The sequence below is a fragment of the Falco naumanni genome, chromosome 2 (assembly GCF_017639655.2).
Source record: "Falco naumanni isolate bFalNau1 chromosome 2, bFalNau1.pat, whole genome shotgun sequence".
Classification (NCBI taxonomy): domain Eukaryota; kingdom Metazoa; phylum Chordata; class Aves; order Falconiformes; family Falconidae; genus Falco; species Falco naumanni.
Genome location: NC_054055.1, coordinates 85,220,991 through 85,246,600, shown reverse-complemented (window position 1 = coordinate 85,246,600; position 25,610 = coordinate 85,220,991). Strand labels below are relative to the sequence as shown.

At 34.7% G+C, this 25,610-nt stretch overlaps 1 protein-coding gene across 1 annotated transcript in view; it reads right to left on the bottom strand.

Moving 5' to 3' along the window:
- The window catches only part of CFAP47 (cilia and flagella associated protein 47), a 343,220-nt gene that overhangs the window by 89,752 nt on the left and 227,858 nt on the right, over window positions 1-25,610 (bottom strand). The window contains exons 52-54 of the mRNA XM_040584179.1: window positions 8,923-9,098; window positions 6,429-6,536; window positions 1,996-2,107 (exon numbers count right to left, since the gene is read on the bottom strand). Of these exons, the coding sequence (XP_040440113.1) occupies window positions 1,996-2,107; window positions 6,429-6,536; window positions 8,923-9,098 (396 nt within the window). The remainder of the gene's footprint in view (window positions 1-1,995; window positions 2,108-6,428; window positions 6,537-8,922; window positions 9,099-25,610) is intronic.

Sequence of the window (25,610 nt, the reverse complement as noted above, 5' to 3'; positions counted from 1 at the left end):
TTTTAATGCCATCCCCTGCCTTTGTCGGGAAACTGAAGGAAATCACATTACCTTTCCAAACATGGGTCTGCAATGGAAGAAACAAGTTCAAAAAGGGACAGATACATCAGATAAATATTAGGTAGCTGCTTATAGCAAATTCACCAATGCTATCCTTTGACTTGAAGAACTACTGTAACTCACAAAGAAAATTTCAGAATTCAATGCATAAACAATATATGACTGGATATTCTATTGAGAAGAAAAGAAAGGAAAGAAAGATCATTACTGCAGTTAGCGTTGAAAGCGGTTTTGCTAAACAATGTAATATAGTTATAGGTGATGTGTGAATCTCTGGTGATGAAATGTGATTAAAAAAAAAATAAATCCTGGACAGGATAACATGCAAACTGCTGGAACCAAAAGTAACTATAATTAAATCTAATCCAAACCTGTGACAATGATCGAAACATAACATGTATAATACTCCTAGATAATTAATACAGTTTGTATCCATTTTTTTCTTAGCTCCTATTCAAATACCAATCAATGAAATTACTAGTAATAACACTTGTTGATTTTTAACATAATGTATGAAGATGTGTTAATTTGCATGACATCAAAGACAGACAGAGATAAACACCTCACATTTTATACTTTTAATTTAATGTAATTCTATGTATGCAAATACAGAGCAGTTCAGTAAATAAGTGTATTTAGTTGTTATCTTTGGAGCCTCTTTTAAGAATGTTTGGTCTTGTGGTACCACTATATTTGAGGCTGAAAGCCGTTTAGTTTCTTCAAGCCAAAAATGAACATATTATGACTTTATAGCATTCCTCTATTTCCCCCATCCAATCCATTTTCTATCTTCTCAGCTTTATTTTAGGATCTTACTACAATAATCCTCTCCTCTCCCTCTGACCCTTAAACCAGTTTGCACGAATAGAATCATAGAATAGTTGGGGTTGGAAAGGACCCACCAGCTCTGGTGTATGTCTTCCCTATATTACCTTCCTTATGTCTAGAAAAGGTGCAATTGCTGTTTCTTTCTTGTCTGCAGCAGGTTTCTTCATTTTTCTTTTTTCACATTAAAGGTTTATATTCACATCCTAAGAAGGGGTCCCCCTAACCCCTTGCACCAGAGTTTCCATGCATCTGTCCTCCCTTTTCTCATCTCCCCATCATAAAAGGACACATATTTAATAGCATTAATTGTTAGTAACATCCAAAGAGGTCTTTACAGGACCTGTACTAATAATTAGTAATCAGTGGTCAAAAACAAATATTTTTCAGAATCCTTAACATCTATAACACTAGCCAGTCTCAATGAAAATATGAAAGCTGAGCCCATCTATACAACTCAGTCCCTGAAAGCACAAAAATGTTAGGCGGCAAGACAGAAGAGCTTCTGTGATGGAGGAGGAAAAAGTAGTGCACATAATACTAACAGAATGAAGATTTTCTCCGTAGAAACCAGTCTCAGTGTAAATGTAAGTTTGGAGAATAAAATTCTTCCAGGTATTTTCTTGAAGCTTCCTTGCAGCTGAATTGATCAAATTCTTATTCATAGGCCCTGCAAGTTGGTTACAGCTGCCATAACTATGAGATAGTCTTATATTCTTACATTAACCTTTTATTTACTTACCTAAGTATTTACCTAGTTATCCTGTTTATTCTTAGAAACTTGTGAAGCTTCTAATACAGCTGGTTTATTTACAACTTCTTCCAACATCTCCTGAATATTATTTGCAACCAACACTGCAGTGCTTCTCAAAACCATTCCACAAAGCATTTCAGGTACAAAATGGTTATACTTCAGGTTGCATTGTTTTTCAAGTATAATTGCTTTCATCCTTAAGCTATAAAATATCTAGAACACATACTTACAATGCCTCTAATCTTTTGTGACTATGTTTTGTATTCTTTCTGAACATATAGTATGATACACAATTCAGTATGTTTTGAAAAGAAAGCTCTCTATCATTTTTGTGAAAGCAAAGAAATCTTACTTACAGGGTGGTTTGGATCAGTCTCAAGTGAAAAATTGCTAGGATTGCTGTTAACAATTTCTAGCTCCAGAGTTTCATGTGTAGAATTAGAGAGAGGTATGTATAGACGAGCCCATCTGGAAAACATACATATATGCAATGATTATTAATTACAAAGCTTCTTCCATCGCATCTCATTATTCATCACTTGTTTTCTTTCCTGAAAAATGAGTACTTTTTAAAAAAAGAATTATTTTCTATTGCATGAGTATTTTTCCACTAGTAGGCACACATTTAATAGCAATAATTATTAATAACAATTATTAATAAGAATAAAAACTTGTATCAATAACTATTGGACATTTTAAGAGCAGAATTGCCTTGCTATACAGGAAGCCAATTTTAGTTTGCTGAAAGGACTATCTAGCTCCCTCAGTACTCAACACAGAGAAAAATATTTTCAGGGAAAATTGGTTGTAACGTAGATCACTAAGATGTGGAATCATTTTTCATTGTTTACAGGAGGAGTCTAGATTTAATGCCTTAAACTTGATGCCTCACTTTTAGGTAGGAGGATGTGAAAATGTATCGTAGTGTCTCCAATACCACAGCTGCACATTTATTCCTAGGCTCCAATTTGCAGATTTATGTCTCACCTTTCTTTCCTTAGTTTCTATAGATGTAACTTTGGAATAAAACATTTTAATCAAATACATAATTCCATGTGTCAAGCCCAATAAAAAAATTTGGTTCCAAAAAGTAAAATAATTTTGTCTGTTATTCTGTAGTCTATTCATGGACTCATAGTCTGCCTCAGGAAAAGCACTGGACAGAAATTAAAGGTAATCAGGCAAATTATATCTGTAACTCCTTTTTGTCTAAGTAATGGTTTACAGGAAAAGCTTGTAATTAAGTGGTGTTGCCAATAGCTTTTGATTAAGTTCCCCTAAGCAACCATTCTTCTTGATCATCATGTAACCCTGAGACCTCAAAACAAACTGTTGTTTCACACCAGCCATTTCACTGAAGGTTCTGCCTTCTTCCTTCCTCTGTCTTCCCCTGCATGGACTCCAAAGCTGTTCAATTTTGTACATTGTTGTGTTGTTCATTATAGCATAACGTTAAATCATTATGTTGCACATGTAGATTATATATTCTAATGAGTATTGTGGCTGCCCCAGAACAAAGATTGGAGTGTGCTGTTTGCCCAAAGCTTATATTTTAAATCAGCTGGCACTCTATTTTACAAACTGACCTCTGTTTTCTACTCAAAGAATAGACAAACCCAAGATACATTCAATAGGGAACACAATTTTCAAAAGAATTCATAAGACCACCAAAATTTCCTCTGTTCTGATCAAAATAATATGTTATTTGCCTCTAACAAAGTTATATGAACATAAATCACATTCTTGTTATAACACCAAGGGACACAGAAAAGAGATTCAAGATGAATCAGTGAAAAAAATAAATAAGTAAAGCTTGAAAAATGAGATACATTTTTTTTCCCATAATTTATCTACCTAATGGGCATTCCCTCTAGTCAAAGCTGTGGCAGGTCAACTGCCAGTGTGTTCCACATATTTATCCTCTGGAAAAAGTTAGTCAGTTAATCATAGTAAATCAGTAAGGAAAAAGAAAATACAAAAAGCAACATCCAGAAAAGAAGATATTTCAGCCAAGCTTTATGACTATAACTTCAGGCCCTAAAACTTGTGCTCACATGGGCTCCTTCCAACATATGTAGTGATATAAATCCCCAGCATCTGAATGGCAAACTTGTTTTTGACTAACACTGTCAAAGCATTGTGTCACTGGGGCCTCAACAGCAGAGAGTAGAGAAACACCAGGAAACTGTTAGGTAAGAACCGAAGATTCTTTTAATAATCACATCTAATATCTCTAGCCTTCACCTTTTGGTTTCTTTCATATATGACACTTTGTCAAAGAGGAAACTATGTTGGAATATCTGAAATGTCACTAAGCAACTACTTGACTGTTAGGGGTTCTTCAAGCGATCAAAATCCATTAAGAATCTCTGCCACCCCACACAGATTGACTACCGTGGTTATGCTAGAAGAAGCTGTTGCACATGACAGCAAATTCTAGGCCACTGTGAGCATCATTGGACTGACTCATCTTCAATGACTGCTGTGGAGCTCATAACAGGATGGATAATTGAAGATGGACAATACCAAAAAAAGTTTCCTTGCTTAGAGATATATGCTAAAGGAAGTGTCACATCTCCCTTGACAAAAACAAAAAGCAGATCTGACTGTGATAAGCCCAGAATGTCAGGGTATCTGAAGAAGGAATAAAAGATAAACTGTTAACATTGCTTCTTTTCACTTTCAAGAATTAGTTAGAAATTGATTCTCAGTGTATCAATATGTTCTGGGCTCCTAATCTAGTTTCAAGTTATGTTTCAAGGACACAAAATCTTAAATCTTTCAGATTGATAGGAAAAATAATGCAGTGAGCATGTAATGAAAAACCTTATTCTTAGAAGGATATCATGTATGATAATGCTTCTTCCACATTCAAGGAAGAAGTGGTAGAATGGAAGACAGTCTTGTAACTACAAAGCTTCACCAACCAGAAATGCCTCAATTTTTTTATGACATTTACAGTCCACATCTCTGGGAACACAGCAAGGAAGTACACCCATTCAAAACAAAACAAAAAATATTGATACCTTTCTTAGACAATACATAAATGTCTACCTGTGCATTGCCTTTACATATTCAGCCTACACTAATGCAGGTAATTTACTTGGACTATCTCATTCTTTCAGCAGGTAGAGTAATTCTCAGTAATTTAACTATAACCTTAATGTCATCACCAATTGCCATTGTCCAAAATTTTGCATTTCAAGAGGAGGACATTATGTTGATGACGCAGTAGAAACAAATTTTGGGAAAAAGGAGAATGTTGAAGGACATAGCTGAATAAAAAGCAGATGGCTTTATGAAACCAAGACTACGGCAGATTACGCAAACAGGAAAGGAAGAATTTTGTCAGGTTTTTTTATGCTGTTTTATAATATTTACATTAAAAGATATATATGAAAGAGACCACTGTTAGTTTCCTGTTATACATTATTGTTGTTGCTGCTGTTGCTAAATAATTTAACTAAATAGTACTTCTTTGTTCTTCCACCACTATCTGCCCAGGTCAGATGCAGACGAGTTCATTTACATATGCATAGGAATTACAACATGCATGTACTTGTGAAGTGAAAGGAAATCTCATTTGAAGAAATAAACCATGGAATTCAATGAATTTGAGATGGTAGTTTTAACAGGCAAGTGTTGTAATTAATGTAGCTAATCCTTTCCAACATTAATTTTATTTGTGATGGGAAAGGATGACTTCCCATTCCCAGACAGACCACTTGTGCATGTAGTTCTCAGGTAGCGCATGCTAGAGAAAATTATGAATGCTAGAGCCTGAATGAAAAGGTTTTAAGTTATTTCTAACTCCTAACAGTGTCAGCCTACATAACACAGAAAAATTATGGGGTTTATTCCAGTCAGCCCAGAATTTTAAAGTAAAAAACAGGAAATGGACAACCCTACTGATTTTCATAGAAAAACGTAGCAACAAAGGCAACAGAAGGTCTGTGCATCATATATGAACAGCAGAAGATATTATTTCACAAAAAATTACTCAAGTAAAATTTTATGTTGTACTCTACCATTTTTTACTCAGTCTGTAATGTATATTAGTTATATATCTAGTCAAAGACAAGATATACAGAAGTGGAATTTAGCATTCAGAACTGTGTGTCCACAGAACCTACTACTAAGCAGAGGTAATAGGTGGAAGAGCACTACTGAATTTCTGGAATTCTTTAAAGTCTAATTCTAAAAGTTTTGATTTCTGTCTGAAAGTCAGATCTAAAAATCACATTATTGAAATGCAAGATGAATTTTTTTTGAAGGAAGACAAGAATTCACTTCTCTGTCTGCTCTAAGTAAATGTTTTCTTAACATTTGCAGTGTTTCAACCGTGTGTACCCCCAAGATCTGCAAGACCAGTGCTGTATTACTTTGCCATTTCTTGTGAGGTTAAAAGAAGTTCATAGCTGGTTTAGAAGCATTTGTAAAGCAGGAGTGTCAGATATATTCCTAGTTCAGAAGGAAAAAAGAAACAGAAAATAAAACAAACCCACAGAACTTTGTATCATGGATCTTTATGATTGCATTCTGCAGTACTTTCAGAGTGATTTCTATATAAAACCTTCAGAGGAAGTCTACACATAGGCTACAATTCCATTTAAATTGTGTTACTGCAAAGAGGATTTCGCCTATCTACACATGTATCTATGAAAATTACCTGCAAACTACTATAATACATATACAGCACTATTCTGCCTTTTTGATGTAAACTCTTCATATGTTTTCCATAGTACTTCAAGCCAGTGACCAAGTTCAGCACTATGACCTACATACTTACTTTCCAAGCTCACATTCTATTTCAGGTAGAGTAGTTGGCAATGGTTTCTCCACAGTCAACTTCAGTGCATACCAAAACTCTCCAACCATATCTGACTGGAATATGACACTAAAAACAGATATATATATATATATGCTTAATATGACACAGCCTTTGTGCGGATAATTGAAAATGTAAAATTAATATTCTGGAAAAACCTAATGAGTTCAACACTGTGAGTTCTTTAATTAGCTCCCAGTTTTCCCTTAACACTTCTTGCTAGTATGTGAATTCAGGTACCAAAACTAATAATATTTACAGTTACTGATGCAACAAAATCTCTTCTTCATTTTAAATTTTTAGCATAAAAGTTGGGGTTTGAGTGAGTTTGGGGTTTTGTGGGTGGTTTTTTTGGGGGGTAGTTGGTGGGTGGGTGGGTCTTTGTTGGTGTTTTTTTTTGTTTATTTGGCTTTTTTTTTCCAAAATGCAACTCAAAAGCATATCAACCATTAACTTACAAGAGTAAGTTTTAATTCCATTTCAAGGTCACAGTGTTTTCTTTCTAGCCATTTTGAACTAAAAGGACAAAGAAATAGAAATAGTATTCACTGATTTTAAAGAGGAAAATCTTTTCAAATCTAGTGATGAAAACTGAGGAATAGATACAGACACATTTATATGAGCATGACAAAGAGATATGCTTCAAAGGAATTTTCTGTTTTGATATACAATCAAATGCCATGACTGAAAATTGCTTGCTGCTAGGTGAGATATGTACAGCAGTACATTTCTGTGACTGATGTTGTAACAGAGTCCTTTCCTATTGCAGATTTCTTTTTCTGTTTCTTGTTTTTTTTGAGTAACAGAGTCATAATAACATTAAACCAAAGCACTGTAAGCATATAAAAACTTACATGAAATGCACTGTGCAAACCCATGACCCATTAAGGACCAGTTCAATTATTTCTGTTACATGACTTTACGGTTCCAGACTATCCTCTGTGCCAATAAAGCCCTTAAAGTGAGCATAAAACAGCTTAGGAAAGATCATCCATTTGAAAAGGTACACCTGCCACAAACACTTTTACAATGCTTCTTCCCAGCTGCTGCCATAGCAAAGGAAACAGAGCATGGCTTCAGAAAAAAAACCAAAACAACGGTGTCAGTGTGGATGCAATGTGGAAGTACCTCTGTCCAGCTGTAATTATAGTGCTTGGGAGCTAGTGCTATTTAAAGCAGCTATTAGACAGCTTTCTAGTACAGTACTGCATAATTGTACTGAATATGTACAGTTCTGCTTTATGTTGTCTTTGCATATATTCCACTAAGTCCCAGTCTACCAATCAGCTGAGCCCAATGTTTTGCCAATTAAAACCAACCTTTATTTTATTATTTGGAAATTCTACACTTGAAAAATACCAGAAATATTATCTAGTATAAAAAAATCTAAAAAAAATTAAAAAAAAATAAAAAAAGGTCTATTCTCATTTGCAGCTTCAGAATGCATAATTTATTTCTACAAATTCTCAAAGAAAAAATATTTAGTAGAGTGATAACAGTACTCATTTTTATGAAACAGTATTGTGTGAAAGCTGTATTGTACAATGATGCCTGCCATTTTTCTGGTCTTTGGAAAAATCAATGCAAGCAAATTGAACAAAACATTCAAATACATGGATTTTGGCTTTGTAAATATTGGGTCTTTGAACACAGGTCATCTGTCTCTGCCCTCCTCATAAGCCACTACCCCACCCTCCTCCCTATCTCCATGTTTTTGCCAGTCAATTAATATAATTGAAAAACAGAGAATTGTTTGAATTGTTTTTCAATCAGGCCTTCAACTAAATAGTATTTCACTAACCAGGAAGATAAGGTTTGCAAGTCTGTACTCTCCCGTTATTGGCTGAACTGGTTTAACTGGAACTAAGACCAAGAGGTCATCTGTCTTTGCATTGCTAATTATCATACCTGCATGGTTTCATTGGGATTTCCAATATAAAGAAAAAACTGTGATCAAAAACCTCTCTATATCCTTTTATTAGATCATTGTTAATTAATGGAATATTCTGAAGCTAAATTGATTCATGTGATGACTGTTAAAGGGTTCTTCACCTGGTTTTACTGACATTGTTACAGTTCCATTTCTTCTCAGAAGATAAATAAAATCATGTTATTCCCTTTACAGAACTTACAAATTTACAAAACTAACAATTAATCTGAAGTTGTCCGTGAGGACTTATAATATTAAGTAAATTTCTAAAATGTTGTCGCTGAATTCTAGTGAACAAGAATAGCTAGACATTATTCTACTGCCTGTCAGTCAGTTTTATGCCTTCAGAGGAAAGCTGCTGTTGGGATACAATATATTTAAAGTTGGATTCTTTTTAATTCCATTTAGTACCTTTCATGGATTTTTTATGGTGATAGCCACATCAAGCGACCAAGGTTTCAATGAAAGCAGTTCACTTTTTAGTACAAGAGCCAAACCTGCAAGTATCAAAACTCTGCAACTTACCTTCCATCTGAAGTGCCGACAACAGCTGGGGAAAACTGTACTTGATACAAAAATGTTTGTTTGGGCCTAAGAGTGAGAGCCTTTTGTCCAGTAAGTGACTGATTCTCCAGCACCACACTCAGCTGAAGAATTTTATCTGCAGGATTAGTGATGGGAATATGAATTCCAATAGTATCCTAGAAAAAAAAACCCACAAAATTAACTATGAAGCATCACCCATAAAAGACATTTCTCAAAAAAGTGTAAGATATTTACTCATGATTTATACTTACGCAAACACAGGCTGCACCTCTAATATGTGAACTAACCCCAAAAAAGAGAAGTTGCAGTAAGAGACATTTCATCCAATCTTGAAATTGTAAACTCTTCAATTCCATAAATAAGGAAAAGTTCAAGTCTTCCTGGCCACTCTGCATTCTAACATTCTACTTCACCTTCCAAGACATAGCTGAGGCTTGCCAAAATACACCTTACAGGCAGATCTGCTGTAGTCCCAACCAGGCAAACCCTCCAAGCCATCTCCAAAAGCCAAGCACAGACAGCTGAAAATGTCCACTTTGCAAGCTGGCAAACAATTCAGGCTGAATTCTGCAGGATCTGTTCATCTTAATTTTGAAGCTACATCATAATACTTGACATTAAAAGAGCAGCATCACAATAAACGTTCCCTCTTTCATTCTTTTTTGTTATTTCCCTGACTACTGGTCTCCATGTCTTTCTGATTAAAGTCTATGAACACTTCAAGCAAGGACCATCTTTTCTTGCCCATCTGGAAAACCTGGCTACTGTTAAAGATGCATATTAAATTTCAATTACTGTAATAAAAGTGAAACAAACTATGACCTTATTAAAAAAAATATACATATGATGAGCAGGAACTGGGCAAAGGCTGCTCACTTTGCACAGCTCCTACATTGTACCTTGAAACACTGATGTATTTCAGCAGTGTTCCAGTGACCTTCTTCACTGTAAGGTTAAAAATAGTGTAAAACCATCCTAGGTACCCTGTGTATGTAAATATCAATACAATTTGTGAAATTAAACACTTTAAACCAACAGGAAAGAATTTATCGACAAAGGCAGGCCACCACCACAATTCAGGGTGCACACCATACCTTCATTTTAAAATACATATGTTCTATTCATATATGTTCATCTATATAAAATATGCAAAATCCCAAACCAAACATATGTATTTATTTATCTGTATATATATTTGTCTCTATCTTTATTTTAGTCTCTTTCCTTTGCTGTAACCAAGCAGTTTCTTTCAAATGCAAGGTTGTTTGTTTTTTCTAACATATAGTGATCGGGTTCTCGCAAAAGCAAAATTTTGCCATGTACTTTTTTATAAAAAGTAAATAATTCAAATTGCAATATGAAAGGAGACAAAGATACAATATCTATTAAAATTAATTATACACTAAAATCTGAACATGAAATACAGTTGCCTCACACTGCTTTGAGCCTGCCTATGATTTGGTAAATTTCTAAATATTTACATTTAAAGAAAATTACTACTGGAACACACATAAAATTCATTTAATGTTCTACAGATGGCAAGATTACAGCAACAATTTAAATCATTCAAGTGCCTTGCAACAGTAAGATAGGATTTAAATTTGCCATAAAATATTTTAAAGCTCAGATTAATAGTTTTTACTGATATAAATAAATTTCTAAATCTATCTACCATTTTATTGCTAAATCACAACAATTTTATAGTAAAACATCTACATGCTATGTTAAAGAAATATTTTTACATTAAAAAGGAAATATTAGCTTGCTTATTTAGGAAAAAAGCAGCAACTATTGAAGAAACCTTTGTAACCTTGTAAACAAAGGATATTTTATATTGCCAATGTTAGCTTAATGTAAACAGTATGCTCTTGCCAGTATGAAATGAATGCCTAGGAGTATGTATTTCCCTGGAATTTCCCAGGAAATTTCCCTGGAATTGCTATAAACATTTCAAAGATCTGCTACTTTGTGGATGGTAATAAGAGCAAATGTACATTTATCAACAGAATGTATATACACTGTACATTTCTAGGCCTTAATGACTGATAGTACTAGGACAAATAACAAAATGCCCATGCAATTGCTAAGAGTGTTATTTTTCCTGAAAATACCATTTTATGAGAAAGAATGCAAAGGAGGAACATCACAGGCAAGTTCCAAACACATTTATAGTCATTAATTTAGATCCTCATTTTTTTATATATTAATATATGTTGGGTTTTATATACATTTTCACAGAGGAAAAATGTAAAAGTTGAAAAAATAAGAGAATTAATCTCATTCCTTAAACTGGTTCTTGCATCAAGACTGCCAGTGACAAAGATAGAGCCATTCTGGTGAAATGTCATGGGTTTATTCCTTTGAACTTGCTGTGATCCACTTCTTATCCCATGCTCTGAAATAAGAAGGTCATTTAAATTAAGCTAACATAAAGTAAAATAGAATAAAATTAAGTATAAATATGAGATAACATTTATTCTCTGTGGAACCTGGAAAAACAACTGACGGCTTACATTTTATCCTACATTAATAGCCTGAGCCTATGTATAGTTATAATACTCTGCTATCAAGATTTTGCTTCAAAAGATGCACAAAAAAAAAAAAAAGATGCGTCTTGTCTCTCAATCGCAGCACTCATCATCATCAATTGATCTTTTGTGATATTACACCTGTTTGCTGAAAGATTTTCCTGACATATTTTATGCTAAAGGTTTTCTCATCATCCCATACTCTACACCTTTTTTTTTAGTAACTGGACCTAAAGAATTTAAGTCCATAGTATGTAATTTTACATTTTATTCATGTATACACTGCACTGAACTATCAACCAGTCCTCCACTAAGTTTGACAAGGTAGCTTATAGTAAGATGGGCATATTCTAAAATTACTGTGCATAACACTTCTGTATGTCCAATCTTCAGTAATCATCCTATTCTAATCATTACCAGGTGTCAATAAAAGCACTATCTGGCCAGAGTTTCTAAGAGACTAACTATATGTCATAATGCCTTAGAACAATTGTTTTCAAATAAATCCAGTTTCAGTAAGGAGATGACATTCACTCCAAATTTGTTTGCAGCTTTTCTAGTCCATGGACCTCGAGGAGAAAGCATTTATAATTGCTCCTGAGTTTGCCAGGCTATTATTATAGAAGCAAATTTGCATGTCATACCATGCAAGTGGAAAGAAAGTAATTTTGATAGGCCTGGTGAGATAATGCAGCAGAAATTCCTCCCTTTCTAGTCCTTGGCCAAATCATTGCTCTTCTGGACTGACAAGTAACAGGTGCTTTCTTTCTCTGCGCCACGCCTGACGACATGCAGGAATGTTGTTTACTCAAAGATTGAAGTTGCAATGGTGGCAATAATCTTCAAAAAGTAAATCTTGGCTTTCTGTCTTCCATAGGCTCCAAATGATCAGGGCTTTCAATGTCACCATCAGTGTATCTATATGTCAGCAGCAGCAGTTAAGCCAGAGTCTCCTGCGGTATCCTCATTATTATTCATTTCCATTTCTTGGAACAAAAGAGGCTCAAGTGAGGTGCTGACAGTTTCAGGGCCATGCTGAACATAGTTCAGTCCAGTTTGGTCAAATCAGGTTTAGAAATCAGAGCTGGCTCTTGAACTGCTTGGTGCAAAGCACCTGCAACACGCACCTTGCCTCACCACTTCTCCTCTCCCCACACACTTCTCACCCAGACCCACACGGCCACGCTCAGCTGGGACCTTCTCACACGGATCACTCAGACACATGTAAGTCCTCACCTCCTACGTCTCGAAGGGGTGAGCCCTTCCACCTTTCTTGTCACTCATAAGTTAATGGAGCAGATCTTGGTGAAGTGAACCACCTCCCTCATCAAGTACAGACCTTTGTTGGCTTTTTTTCCCCCCCTTTCCATGTAGGGTTATGAGGACAGAGAATCACAGCATTGCCATTATCTTGATACTGTATTTTCCCATTTTACTTGGCATATTTTTCCTTACAAAATATCAGCTTGCAAAAAGGCACCAACTGTTCACCAACAGTTAAGACTTTATCAGAACAGCAAATTGAACTACTTGAAATCTAGGACTAAAGACCTTAAGCGAATTATATATTTGTAAAACTAGTTTAGGAAGGAATTCATTTGTATCACTATTACCGTACAAGAAACTAACTCAAAAAAAATGTGCAAAGGATATTTAAAATCAGAGGCTAATAGTGTAGTGAAGTTCAGGTGTAAATTTACATATAAATTTACGTATAAAAATCACACTGAATTGAATTTCTTTCAGCTGAAATGTGCATTAGTATCTAAGTAATAATGCCCTAAAACAGAACATAGAGGTGATTAGTTCATAAATTATTACAATAATTCTAATCTGACCCACTAAAAAATACTATACTGTTAACCTCTTAATAGGGACTAGACATTGTACCAAGCAAACAAACTGGGAAAACACTGTTTTGCAATAGAAGATTGCTAAAAGCTTCTTTCTGAAATTGAAGTAAAGAAGGGGACTGCAAAAGCATTACATTCTGTGACTGAAGCTACCTATGGTGTCCTCAGCTCCACCAACAGAAGTCATGCACATTTAGAAACTCACACCAAAGTGATATAACAATAATTTGTAAAACACATAGGAAAAGCTAATGAACTAAATAACATATTTGGACTTTCATGCACCCCAGTTTTGTCCATCTGCATAAGGCTTCTCGTCTGGTATAGATAGACAGAAGTTGTAACAAAGACAAGTTGAATGACAAGAGAAATGCTATATTAAGATAACTATAAAAAACATACCTGACAAGGGGATACAGACTGACTTAAAGTCAAATTAATATCCCAGATTCCTACAACTGAGGAAGTAATAGCTATGCTTACATCTTAATGACTATTCCTTTGCATTTGAAATCAAGGCCACCTCTGAGTCTATGTAGACCAAAGCTTAATAATTCTCCATCCTCCTGAGACCACAGGAAGATTTCCTTTTCAGACCCAGAAGTGTAAGATGAAGAAATTATCAATTACAGCTACTTTTCACCAACCTCTGCACTTTGGAGTAATCAGCTCAGTTGCACTAGCTACCACGTGCAGTAACCTGGCTTATCAAAGCTGAATCAGGCTAGAGAGCACTACTGGAAAATAACAGTAGATTATTTTCCATTACCACAGCCAGTCTGGAAGGAGATACCTGCCACTTTATTAATGTAACAAAGAACCAAATTATTTTTCAGAGGATTTTACAGGAAAATCATTTACATCCACTTTGTCAACAACATTTTTGAAAAGCCTGACTCAGCAACTGACAGATTGCAATACAGCTCCTAGTCATCGTTCTTATGGGTCACTTTGCTGTGCAGGTACATGTAATATATGTCATAGGATGGAAATTTTAGTTTGAATCAAACCAATAGATGTATTTACAGTCCTTCTTTGATAGGACTATTTTGGATGACTGACACTTCAGTAAATCCAGGCTCCATCTCTCAAAAAAAGACGTTTCTCTTTTTTTTTTCAGAATGTCCCGTCTCCTTCACAGGCTGTCATATCCACAATGTCAGAACAAAATACTTAAGGTCAGTATCACTCAATAAAAGCACTAGAAAGTGTAACATTCCTAAGTCAGAAATGTACTGCTCTTAGATAATGAAGTCAAGACAGCTATCACTTACTACTGCATTTTCAGAGAGTCAGGTAATGGAAAGGTAATATGCCATTCTTCTTCAAGCACGTCATGACTCAGAGATAACAAAATCAGCCTCAGAACATTGACATTCACTATAAACAGTCCTTTCAAGGAAGTCAAGGAGATGTAAAATTCGGGATACTTTCAGTTTTCAAATAGCTTCTAATATATCAGATAGACAATTAGAAAAACCTGTGTCTTTCAATCATATCTCTCAGATCTAAATTAAATCTTACCCACAAAGTTCTTTGTGTAACCTGTAAGTCAGGTTAAGTATTTAAGCAAATCTTTGGTATGCTCCTACTTACAGAAGTGCACTATTATCCCTGGACTTTGAACATACACAGAACTACAAAGTTTAGTTCCTGAGCTAACTGTATCTACCCGTAAAATTCTAGATCAAACACTCAACTGCAATTATTTTCTGCTGGTCTCACTCATTTCCTTTCAAGTGCTATATGAAGTTACAATAGTGCCGTAAATTCATAATTCCAATAGATTAGAAAGAGATAGATTTTGGAAAGCTTGGTGAATGCTGATGATTTCTGCATGTTCATAATGCAGCCAGTGACTGAAACAATTAATTCCAGGAACTTATTCTAATAGCCTTTAATTTATGCTGACATTTAAACTGGTATTTGCACCATGGGCATACTGTCCTGGATCAAAAATTTGATGTGGTGAATTTAGAAAGCTCCCTCTGGCATGAAACTATAAACACGATACAGATATGTCAGTGAAATGCTGAGGCATCAGCTCTCTCAGAATTGATCAGGAAAAGGCAGTGACCAGCACTGACCAATATTCCAATGCTTCCAAGACTTTCATAAATACTTGGTAAAAATAAACTTAAAATCACCTATCAGAACCTAATTATACTACAGTAGAATACCAGTAATGACTAATTACAATACTTCTACCAACTTTAATGACTGCTGCTACAAATGTGGAAGCAAATATTCTTCTATGTGCCTCTACTGCCAGCTCATGCTGGTATGAGCTAACTAAAAGTACTTTACTTCTTAAAACCAGTAACCAACTCTGGTAATATTTCACTTTATTAATTTTTATAACCATAGTAATGAGATAATTTACATCTCAGCTACACCACCTACCATCATTACTCAGTAAGCAGAGGTAAAATTCTAATTAATTTGACTGTCTTAGATCTTGCACCTACTGTAACTCTTTTATTCTGTAGGTTTGAAAAGGTATTTTTAAGGAATCATGTTTCTTTGCACTTTAAAAGACTGATATAATTATCACTGGCGCAAACCCTATAGATGTAGAGATAATTCTAGAACAAAAATTAATATGTCAGGGTTTGTACTGAGAATAACTTTTTCTCCTGAATTTTCCAAGAGTAGAAAATTACAAATAAGTTCATATGGACAGATAAAATGCCTCGGATAAAAGCCTTCCCCTCCCAAATCCTAGACACTTGGGGATTTTAAATTCCATTTTTATTTTTGGCATATCTCTGCAGTCTCAGAAGCCAGGAAATATCAGTATTATAAAGTGAAAAGAATTTCTTAAATGATAATAGTTCTTCTGAACACAGAAATATAAATAAATCTGAAGGAATAGTCTCTGTAGGAGTTCTTTAGTTCAATGCCTTACTATCACTTAAAAAATCAGACAAATTTTAAAATGAAATAGTTGTTGCTACAAGAAAAGTTAACGCTTAAGTCCTTAAAATTTGCTCACAAATTACTGTCTCATATACAATAAATGCTGCACTATTAATTTTGTCTGCCGTATGTGACATACTGGAGGTATCTCTATTAGTAATCTGTCCCACATATTCCCTTAGTATTTACTCTAAAAAAGTAATGCAAGTTCACTATATCACAATCAATGTTTATTGATAATATTAAAATAAAAATATGTATTATTAATGACAGATATCTGACATTAGAACTTCTGAAAGGGACCAAGTCCCACACTTGCATTTCTCTGGGTTTTTCTATACTGTCCAACTAGTTCTGTCATCCAGAAAGCAGCCTCTCCTTCTCTATGGGGTGGTATGGGAAAGATGTGGAAGAAAGTGTTTATTAGAGATCCATGGATTTATGACTAGGAATATAAACCCCTTTAAATACTGATCTCTTCATACTCCTGTGTGCTTAGTTTTGAGGCAAAGGACTGCAGAAATATACTTTTTTTGGTATATCCAAGTTGGACATGAGCCATTATTTCATCCTATATCTTTTATAGGGCTAAAGGTATCCTCCTGAGATTTCAATTTTAAAACAGGTAAATACCAATGAAACATTTCTCAACTGTTACATTCATCCCACAGTCACCATCTGCTGTGTATGGAACACACAGAACAGACAGTCGCATTCATTTTCCTAGAGGCTGCCAAAAACGAGGAGGTTTGAAGGCTGGAAAAAGCTGGAACCATAATGGAAACATCCTACCTATTCTTAGACCTGCATGTAAACATCTTGCTAAGTGTGAAGACACTGACAGTGATCTTTCAAAGTCACCCCCAGAGTGCAGAGGCAGCACGTTAGTGGCATGGAGCTGGGAGCCGTTACAACTGACAACAGTGGCACAAGTTTCAACTCAGCAAGAACAACTCACATGGAAGTGGAGGTGGGAAGCATATGTTTCAGAGCAACATTGCCAACTTTTTGAGTACTCACATGGCTTTCAGGGACCTGAGAGAGAGAGGGGAAGAGAAAAATTTGGCAGAGAAGAGACAAACCTATTGTCTCCACACTTCTGTGGAAACCAAACCAAACCCTTCCAGGCATTTGGTTTTATTAAAGCAGAAACTAATAACTCACTGTTCAAAACAGACCTTCCCCTCTGGCTTATCTCCTGCTCTACCAGATCCTGCTCGGAGCTCACATATTAGATACTTGCTCTCAAGACAGCCAATACTATTTTTCAAATATATGGATGGATTGCAAAGTCTCTTGACCTGTGAACCAGCAATATACACTTAGACTTTTCTCCGTGAAATAGACAACTGCTAAAAAATAAGCATGCTCAAAGCAATAACTGCCAGCTTTTCGGTCATTTTACACAAAAACTTAAGAATTGGCTTACTTCTTGACCTCTACGTACAACCTGGATAAATCCATTTGAATATTTGTAAGGAAACTAGCTGTTACAGTCCATTTTTCTAAGCAATCTGAGATAATTAAACTGAATTTATCAGCCTATTTTAAGCCTCTGTACTACTGTTATCCCTTGGGAAATCCACAGCAAACCCCAAAGTAAAATACAGTAACAAAAAAAAAAAATTTAATTGTAAATATTTACAATGTTGTCAATGGATGAAGACTGATTTTATCAATTGGCATTGGTACCAATGGAATTACCAACAGGAAGACTGATAAGTACCAATTGGAAAAATTAAAAAGTTGCTTCCTCTGCATTTAGAACTAAAAATATCTGCAAATGTACAAACGACTCATTATAACTGGACGTGTCATTTAATTAATGAATCATGGACATTCATGAACAAATTGTAATTTGGCTTTTGACCCAAGCTGTTCTATGATTCTATGATTCCTGCTTTCTCAGATGATTCCATTGAGCTGTTAAAATTCTTCGTAAAGTAACCTAAGTCCCAGAGAAATATATAAATTAATAATTACTGAGTACTTGTTCACTATCTTTTTCCATGGGAAATGAGTAGTGCTAATTTTTACTTCACAATTCTCTCAAATAACTTTAGCTGGAATTTTTCATTAGAAATATCTGCTGCAGGGAACCAATTGTATGACCTTTATGTTACTTTTATACAAATAGTTCTGGAGATTGAACTAATGTAGTCTCTATGGCCACAAAGGCTTTACTTTCTTTTTAATCTGAGATTTCATTCGCAACGATTTTCATATACCTTTATACCAGGAATTGAAATCCAACTGCAAATTCATTTTAAAAATGCTGAAGAACAGTCTTCAGACAGTAACAGATGCTGATCCGTCCTTTCTAGTGAGGAAGCGCTAAGCAAGTTCTAGAAATATGTTCATATTGTCACAATGACATAGTCATTCCTTACTCTGATTCAAATAGAAAAGGAAAGATCTGGATTCCTTTTTCAACCAAACCATCTAAAATAGGTAGGGTTTTAGCCTAACATATGAATGTCATCTAAAATTGTATAACTTAAAGCAAAAAAATCCTCTTAACAGCATTTTACAAACTTCAGCACAGCATCTGTGTTCAAATCATAATCAACTAGTTTTACATACTTACTTGAAGTTCCTGATTCAGATGTTGTTTGAGAATGTTTCTATGTGTGGATAAACTTTTGCTCATTGTAATGATGCCATTTAATGATCATTTTCTGTTTCAGAAGCTGTGCATACTATCCATAGAAATTCAGCAGAAAACAAAAACAGCTGGCTGCTTCAGCCCATGTTCTAGAGATACACAACTATATAAGAGTATCTGAATTTCACTCCAGTATTTTTAAATAGTATTCTGATTATGGGAACACAGCAATAATATTTTGGAGAAGCAGGGATATTGCTAAATTTTCTAAGAAAATTAGTCTTAAATAAAGATACAGCTTCCTGTTATATAGACAGAAAAACTTCATAGGAATGGAATAAATATTCATATTACACAAGGAAAGCAGTGAGTTCTCACTACTCACTAATTCACATTAATCACTGAGGGAAAACCAGTGGCAGTATCACCAGTCTTCCTGCCAGAAAAATGGCAGGACAGGTTTAAAAGCTATACTACAGAAAAATTCACAGTTCATCACTAGTAAGAGCCTCCAAACATAGTTTCAAAAATTATGCTTAAGATAACTACATATTTTTGAGAAATTCTCACTGTTCTTTTTCAGGTTCCTCTCATTGCTATTAACCACCCCCCCACCACCACCCCCCAAAAAAAAACAAAAAAAAAAAAACAAAAAAAAAAAAAAAAAAAAAAAAAAAAAAAAAACAACAACAAAAAAAAAAACCAAAACAACAACAACAAAACCATCCAAACCCTACAGAGTGTATCTAAAACACTAAAAAACTAAAGTGTTTTGTCTTGAGATAAAAATCCAGCACAAGTTCCACTGATTAGAAAGACAATCATTACAGAGGTATACACAGGGAAGTGAGTTCAAACATTAAGTTTTCCTTTCAGTGATGCTACTTTAACACCTAATTCACTAAGCTGTACAATCTCCATTCCAGATACCATCACTGAGCAAAATTTTGAACAAGAACATTTTCTCTGGACTTGCTGTGTTCAATTACTGAGCAAAACCCCCTCTTGTTTTCAGTCATAAGCCACAGGGCTAGCAACTGCTGTCATGGACTAAGTGACATGGTAGTTTAATTATACAAGGCTAGTTTCCTTCTTCACTTGACAGTTATTTTTCATATATATGACCACTCATCTAGCATAGATGAAACACCTCTTTAATTAGTCAGTTTAGATCTACCCCTACATTTTTGTTCAATGGCAGTTAGTGACAGCTCAGCTGTCATTTTCTGATCTACATTAGCTCCCTGCTGTTATATCACAGAACTGATTCATGCATCTGTAGGAAAGAGAGGAGGAGGTTAGCAGCTGCTATATATTTATCAAAAATTTTCACTTACATTCTAATATTTCTTGTAGTTTACCTGCTTTTTGATAACTTCTTTTTCTTTCTTTTTTTTTTTTTCTTTTTTTTTTTTTTTTTAATGGGCTATACAAATAAGTTCTGAACCTTTCCAAAGTGCTTTTAGTTAGGGTGATTAATAATTACCACTTTCCCAAATTTGTTTTTTCTTTTGCCAACCATGTTGCCATGGTTCTTTTACAGAATGTTACTTTTAATGCTACCAATTGTTATGAAAGCATATTCTAAAAACTAGTGTTACGGTATGATTCATAACTTCAGGTTACTCAGTTTCTGAGAAAATGATCCAAGTACCAGCCATATATAATAATATTCACATTACAGTTTACCTTAGGATTTATGAAAAGTTAATGTACCAGAGCTATGAAAACAGCATGTCACTGTTTTCAACTGCCAAGTTACATAATTACAAAATATTCTTTGTTATATGCTCTGAACTTTTAATTAAATAAATAATGAAAAAATAATAAAGGAGACACTAACACATAATTTAAATTCTAAGTTAGATCTACTTTAACCCTGGCTGTATTTGTAACAAGCTCTCTGCATTGTACTTGTCTATCAACGTCATGCTGTTCCCACAAAACACAAACTCCTGTTAGAATAAACATGATGCAGTCTTTTTTGATGGGAAGAGTAAGAAAGAACTGGGTGCTATGATCTGTCTATATTAGCATGTGGTGAGAACACACAGAAGAACATTAGACAAGCCCCTGAAAAATATTCTTTTTATGTTAGGTGCATTTCATGCACTCCCAGACTGCTGTGTGATATAAATGAAAGTGCAGAAAGTGTGGATGATCAGGAGAGACACCCAAAAAACACGCTGTGTCTGTGAACTGAAATGCTGACATAGATGCACCTTTCCTGGTGGGTACCCTTCAAGTAATTAAACAAAAGAAGTAGAGGTGCCAGAGAAGAGGCACGACCTAGAAAAATTAAGACATCTTTCATGTAATCTCTTATTATTGTGGCTCTCTATTACGGATTTAAAACAGACTGACATCTTCCACAGTTGGCTTGTACCTCTACAATCCCCAAAGCATGATTCCCAAGTGCTAAAGATCTGCCATGATTTTTGAGGGGAACCCTGAGCTAATATATCCTATGAGAAGAAAAACATTACTGTGTTGGTAAGGGTGCTGCTTCTGACCTACACCTTATAAAGTGATGGATTTAGAAGACAAAATCATATCTGGAGCTAAGTGAGAAGAGTTAGAGGAGTAGACCCAGCAGTAGGACTATTAGGAATCCCATGCTGCTATCCATCCTTCCTTCTCAGTCTAGAAGTCACTAACAGAGAAAAAAACACACAATTATTGAAATATAGTTTAGAATTATTTTTAAAGTAAAATATACATTTGAACTGCATCCTGTACCATCTCTACTGTTGCAGGTTCGTTTTCTTTGCCCTTGAGATTCATTAGACTGCTACAGGCTGGTCTGGACAAGACAAAATGAAAAAAAAAATACATTAATGCTTTCATGAAAGAAAAAGGAAGAAATTCCTGGGCAGACAATGATCACAGAAGGTACTTTCTTTCCTTTTTCCTTGAACTAGGTTTTAGGTGACCTCTTTTAATGGAGTTGACTATCTTTGTCAGGGTGAAATGGAACCTGAAATTTGCTTTGGTAGAGGAGGAAGCCAGAACTGAGAAGTCTCTACATCAGTCTCCCTTACATAATGCAGAACAAAACAGAACTTAGAGAGATTTTTCAAAATTATAAAATAAGTAACGAGGCTTCGCAAATCCAAAATTTCCTTACTGGAATTATTTTTAGCACAGTTATATGGAAATATTAATACAAGTGGCACAAATGATGGAGTTTTTAAATGACTGTGGGAAAATGTTCTCTACCAGGCCAGCAGTGCCAACTGCCAGAACCGGTTCTCAGGCTGGACTGAAAGGCAAAGGACGCTGACAAAAGACACATGGTACTTAGAATTTAGATTGATTGCTTTCATTATGACAGCTGGCAAAAAGAGTTTGGAGCTCGGCAGCAACTGATGTAGTTTTAAAGTAAGGTTGGAGGTGTTCATTATAACCCAGTCAATCCTAACTCTGCTTATTTCAGTATTAAAAACACTTGATAATACCTATCCTCTGAGAAAAAAGGCTTATCATCTAAACACTCGTAAGGGTTCCCCTGTTTACTGAGCTTTAACAATCAAGGTGGGCAGGAATACTTCACAGCTGGAATGCATCCTTACAACCTTTCCAGGCTTCACCAATTGACCTAATTTTTATTAATATACACACAGTTTAAAAAATAAACCTGCATCTGGCTAATCCCCCTCCATTCCAATAAGGTTCTTCTCATTTCTGGAATGGTGATTTCAGAGTGTTCAGGGCCTGGATTAGAAAAATATCCAGATCAGCAAGCTATATGATTTACAACATGAATCATTGCAACGCCTTATAATCTGGTTGATGTGTTCACTGAATAAGTATATTGTCTTGTTTCTCTTAGAAATGAAATATATGGTTATAGTCAAAACATTAGGTATTCAGGCACAATAAAAAAATTACCACTATGGTCAGAAGACATGTACTGTGCATAGTTGACATAAGATTTATCACAAGTACTTAATATAAAAGCAGGAAGATAAGTTATTTTCATTTAATAGAAGGCAGCAAAATAGACTTAACTGGTTGTCATGTATTTTTTAAAGACCACTTACTAGATGAAATATATCAGGGATCTTAATCCATCTATTTAATCAGAATATAACAATTTAGACATATTCTTGATTACAGAAATAGTTTCTCTTTTAAAGGTTTTTGATTTTTTTTTTTTTCTTTTTGAAGCAAATACTGCTGGAGAAATACTACAATAGTAAAATATGATGGTCCAAGTGAAAATAAATTAAGATGGCTACCTTATCATACTCTTCATCTTGGAGGAGAGATAATTCAGGACAGATATATAAAAGTCTACAAAATCATGAGTAGCATGGAGAGACTTGATAGTGTTTAACTGTCTACTGACTCCTGTAATTTAAGAAGTAGGGGGCATCAAATTAAAATAAAGAACATAGCTGAATATAAAAGTAATGATTCAAACACCATGGTCAGTGAATACTTCAAAGTCAAAGGTAGTTATGGATAAAAAATGTACATATAAGTTTAAGGATAGGCCTGGTGGCTCAGCAAAAAATGTCTGAACTGAAAACCCTTAAAAGCTGTGAAAGTATCATGCTATATGTACATAAACTTGTTTTTTCCTTGACGTTTCTGAGCACCCTTGGAGACAAATCCAGCATTTATAACGTAGGTTCAAACCTTGGTCTGAACTGCTCTGTTGAATTCTTTATAGTCTGTGCCTAGAGAGTCTGGTGACTTCAGCATTTCAGAGTCCAGTGAGTATCAGAGAGTCCAGCAAAATTTTAAAGGACAGCAGATCCCTTACCCTTTTATGACCTAAGACACAAATATCAAGGCTATGAATATTCAGCGTTATTCCAAATTTATATGAGGGTCTGAACTTTGAACGCTGTTTGGAGGCCTAACAGATGAAAAGTGATGTATCCGCCTCACCAGAAAGTAAAAGTGTGGTTTATTTGTGACTACTCTGCTTCATAATATCCCCATTCATTTTAAACTGATTTTAAATGTAATCTGAAATCATCTACTAGATGTCCAGGTTGGGAAAAAAACCAACAAAATCAAACATAAACCCCCCCAAAACTACCCCCCCAAAAAAAAAAACCAAAAAACAAAAAACACAACAAAACAAACACCAAAACCCTGGGAGAAAAGTGAGAAATAAACCTATCATAAAGATCAATGGAAAACTGAAAAAACAGACTGTGATCCAGCCCTTGCTTGATACAGGCATGTGGAATTATGATGATGAAACTTAAAATCAATATTTGATTCTGCTATTTGGAAAATACTGGCACCGTGCATTTATCAAACATGGGAGATGTCCTGAGTACTGATGATCTGGTAGAAAAGCTGAGAAGTTGAAGTGGTTCGCTGTCCCCAAAAGTCTGAATGTAATAATATAAAACACTACTATTACTATTAAGGGCCAAATATGAGGCAATTTCTTCTTTTTTACTATAATTTTCTTGGTAGAAAAAGTGCACACACACATATAAGAAGAAAAAGAGATGAAAATATTTTCATTATTCAAACATTGTATTGACCTTTAAAGCATTATATGATACCATGCAATCTGTGGAGGGCGTTCTAGTGGCTACACGGACAGCAAAAATAATTAACCCTAATTCAATTTAGAGACAAATGTGTTTCAAATTAGATGAATTATTGGATCCTAGTTAAAAAAAAAAAAAAAAAAAAACAAAAAAAAACAAAAAAAAAAAAACCAAAAAAAACACCTAGGAAAAATATTATCTTTTAATGTTAAAAAGCCATTTCTTTCAATTTATGGGTCAAATTCTGAAGTCTTTACTGAAATGTTTATTCATCCATTTCCCAGAAAACCACACTATCTACTGAAGAGAAAAGACTACAATAGGATTTGAATCTAAACTTCCGGTTAGATGTTAAACTGAAGTTCACATTTTAATGGAGCTACATCTGGGACAAGACGAAAGCCAAACTTACTACTTACAGCTGGATGAACCAGTCTAAAAGTTAACTTCTTATCCTAATTTACTGTGATTCTGCTGCCAGCAAGCATGGATAACAAATGAAAAGATGAATTATAAGGAATCATCATATTTTATTTATTGGAATTACCATTCTACTACTCTATTTCTAACTGCATTTAGTAGACATTCTGCTTGATCTAAAAAATGTAACCTGAGCACAGCCCACTGCCTTTTGATATTTTAATATAAATTAACATATATACCTGTGTGTGTATATATGTAAAATACACATATAAAGTTGAGAAAGACCAAGAAAGAGTAAAATTATCCATACTCATATTTTCCCTGGGTTTTGGCTGTTATTGGAGGGAGGAAAAGAAAAACAGGTTTTCCTTGAAGAGGTGGCAAATCTCTGGCTAACAAAAAATTACATTTTCATCCCACCAGATTACGCCTTTCAAGGATTCTATTCAAAAAAAGGATATTTCTTTTACTGGTATATGGTGATTAAGTGAAATTAGATTAGAACTTAAAATTAATGACTTCTTCAATATGGCACATATTCAATATTTTTATTTCTATTCAATAGCTGAATCATGATCTGGTTTAGCAGCAAAATACAACCTTAAATGCCTTCAGCCATGACAAGCCAAAAGAGTTTTAAGAAAACTTGAGCAGCATAAAATCGGGTTTGATCCATTTAACTATTCAATCTCCACTTTGAAATTTAGTTTGCGAGAAAGAACATATCCAAAAGTGATATGTAGCAAGATTGGTCTCATCAATATAAAAATGCAAGTTTATTATATTTCATTTAAAAAGCAAGTTAAACCAGATTGCC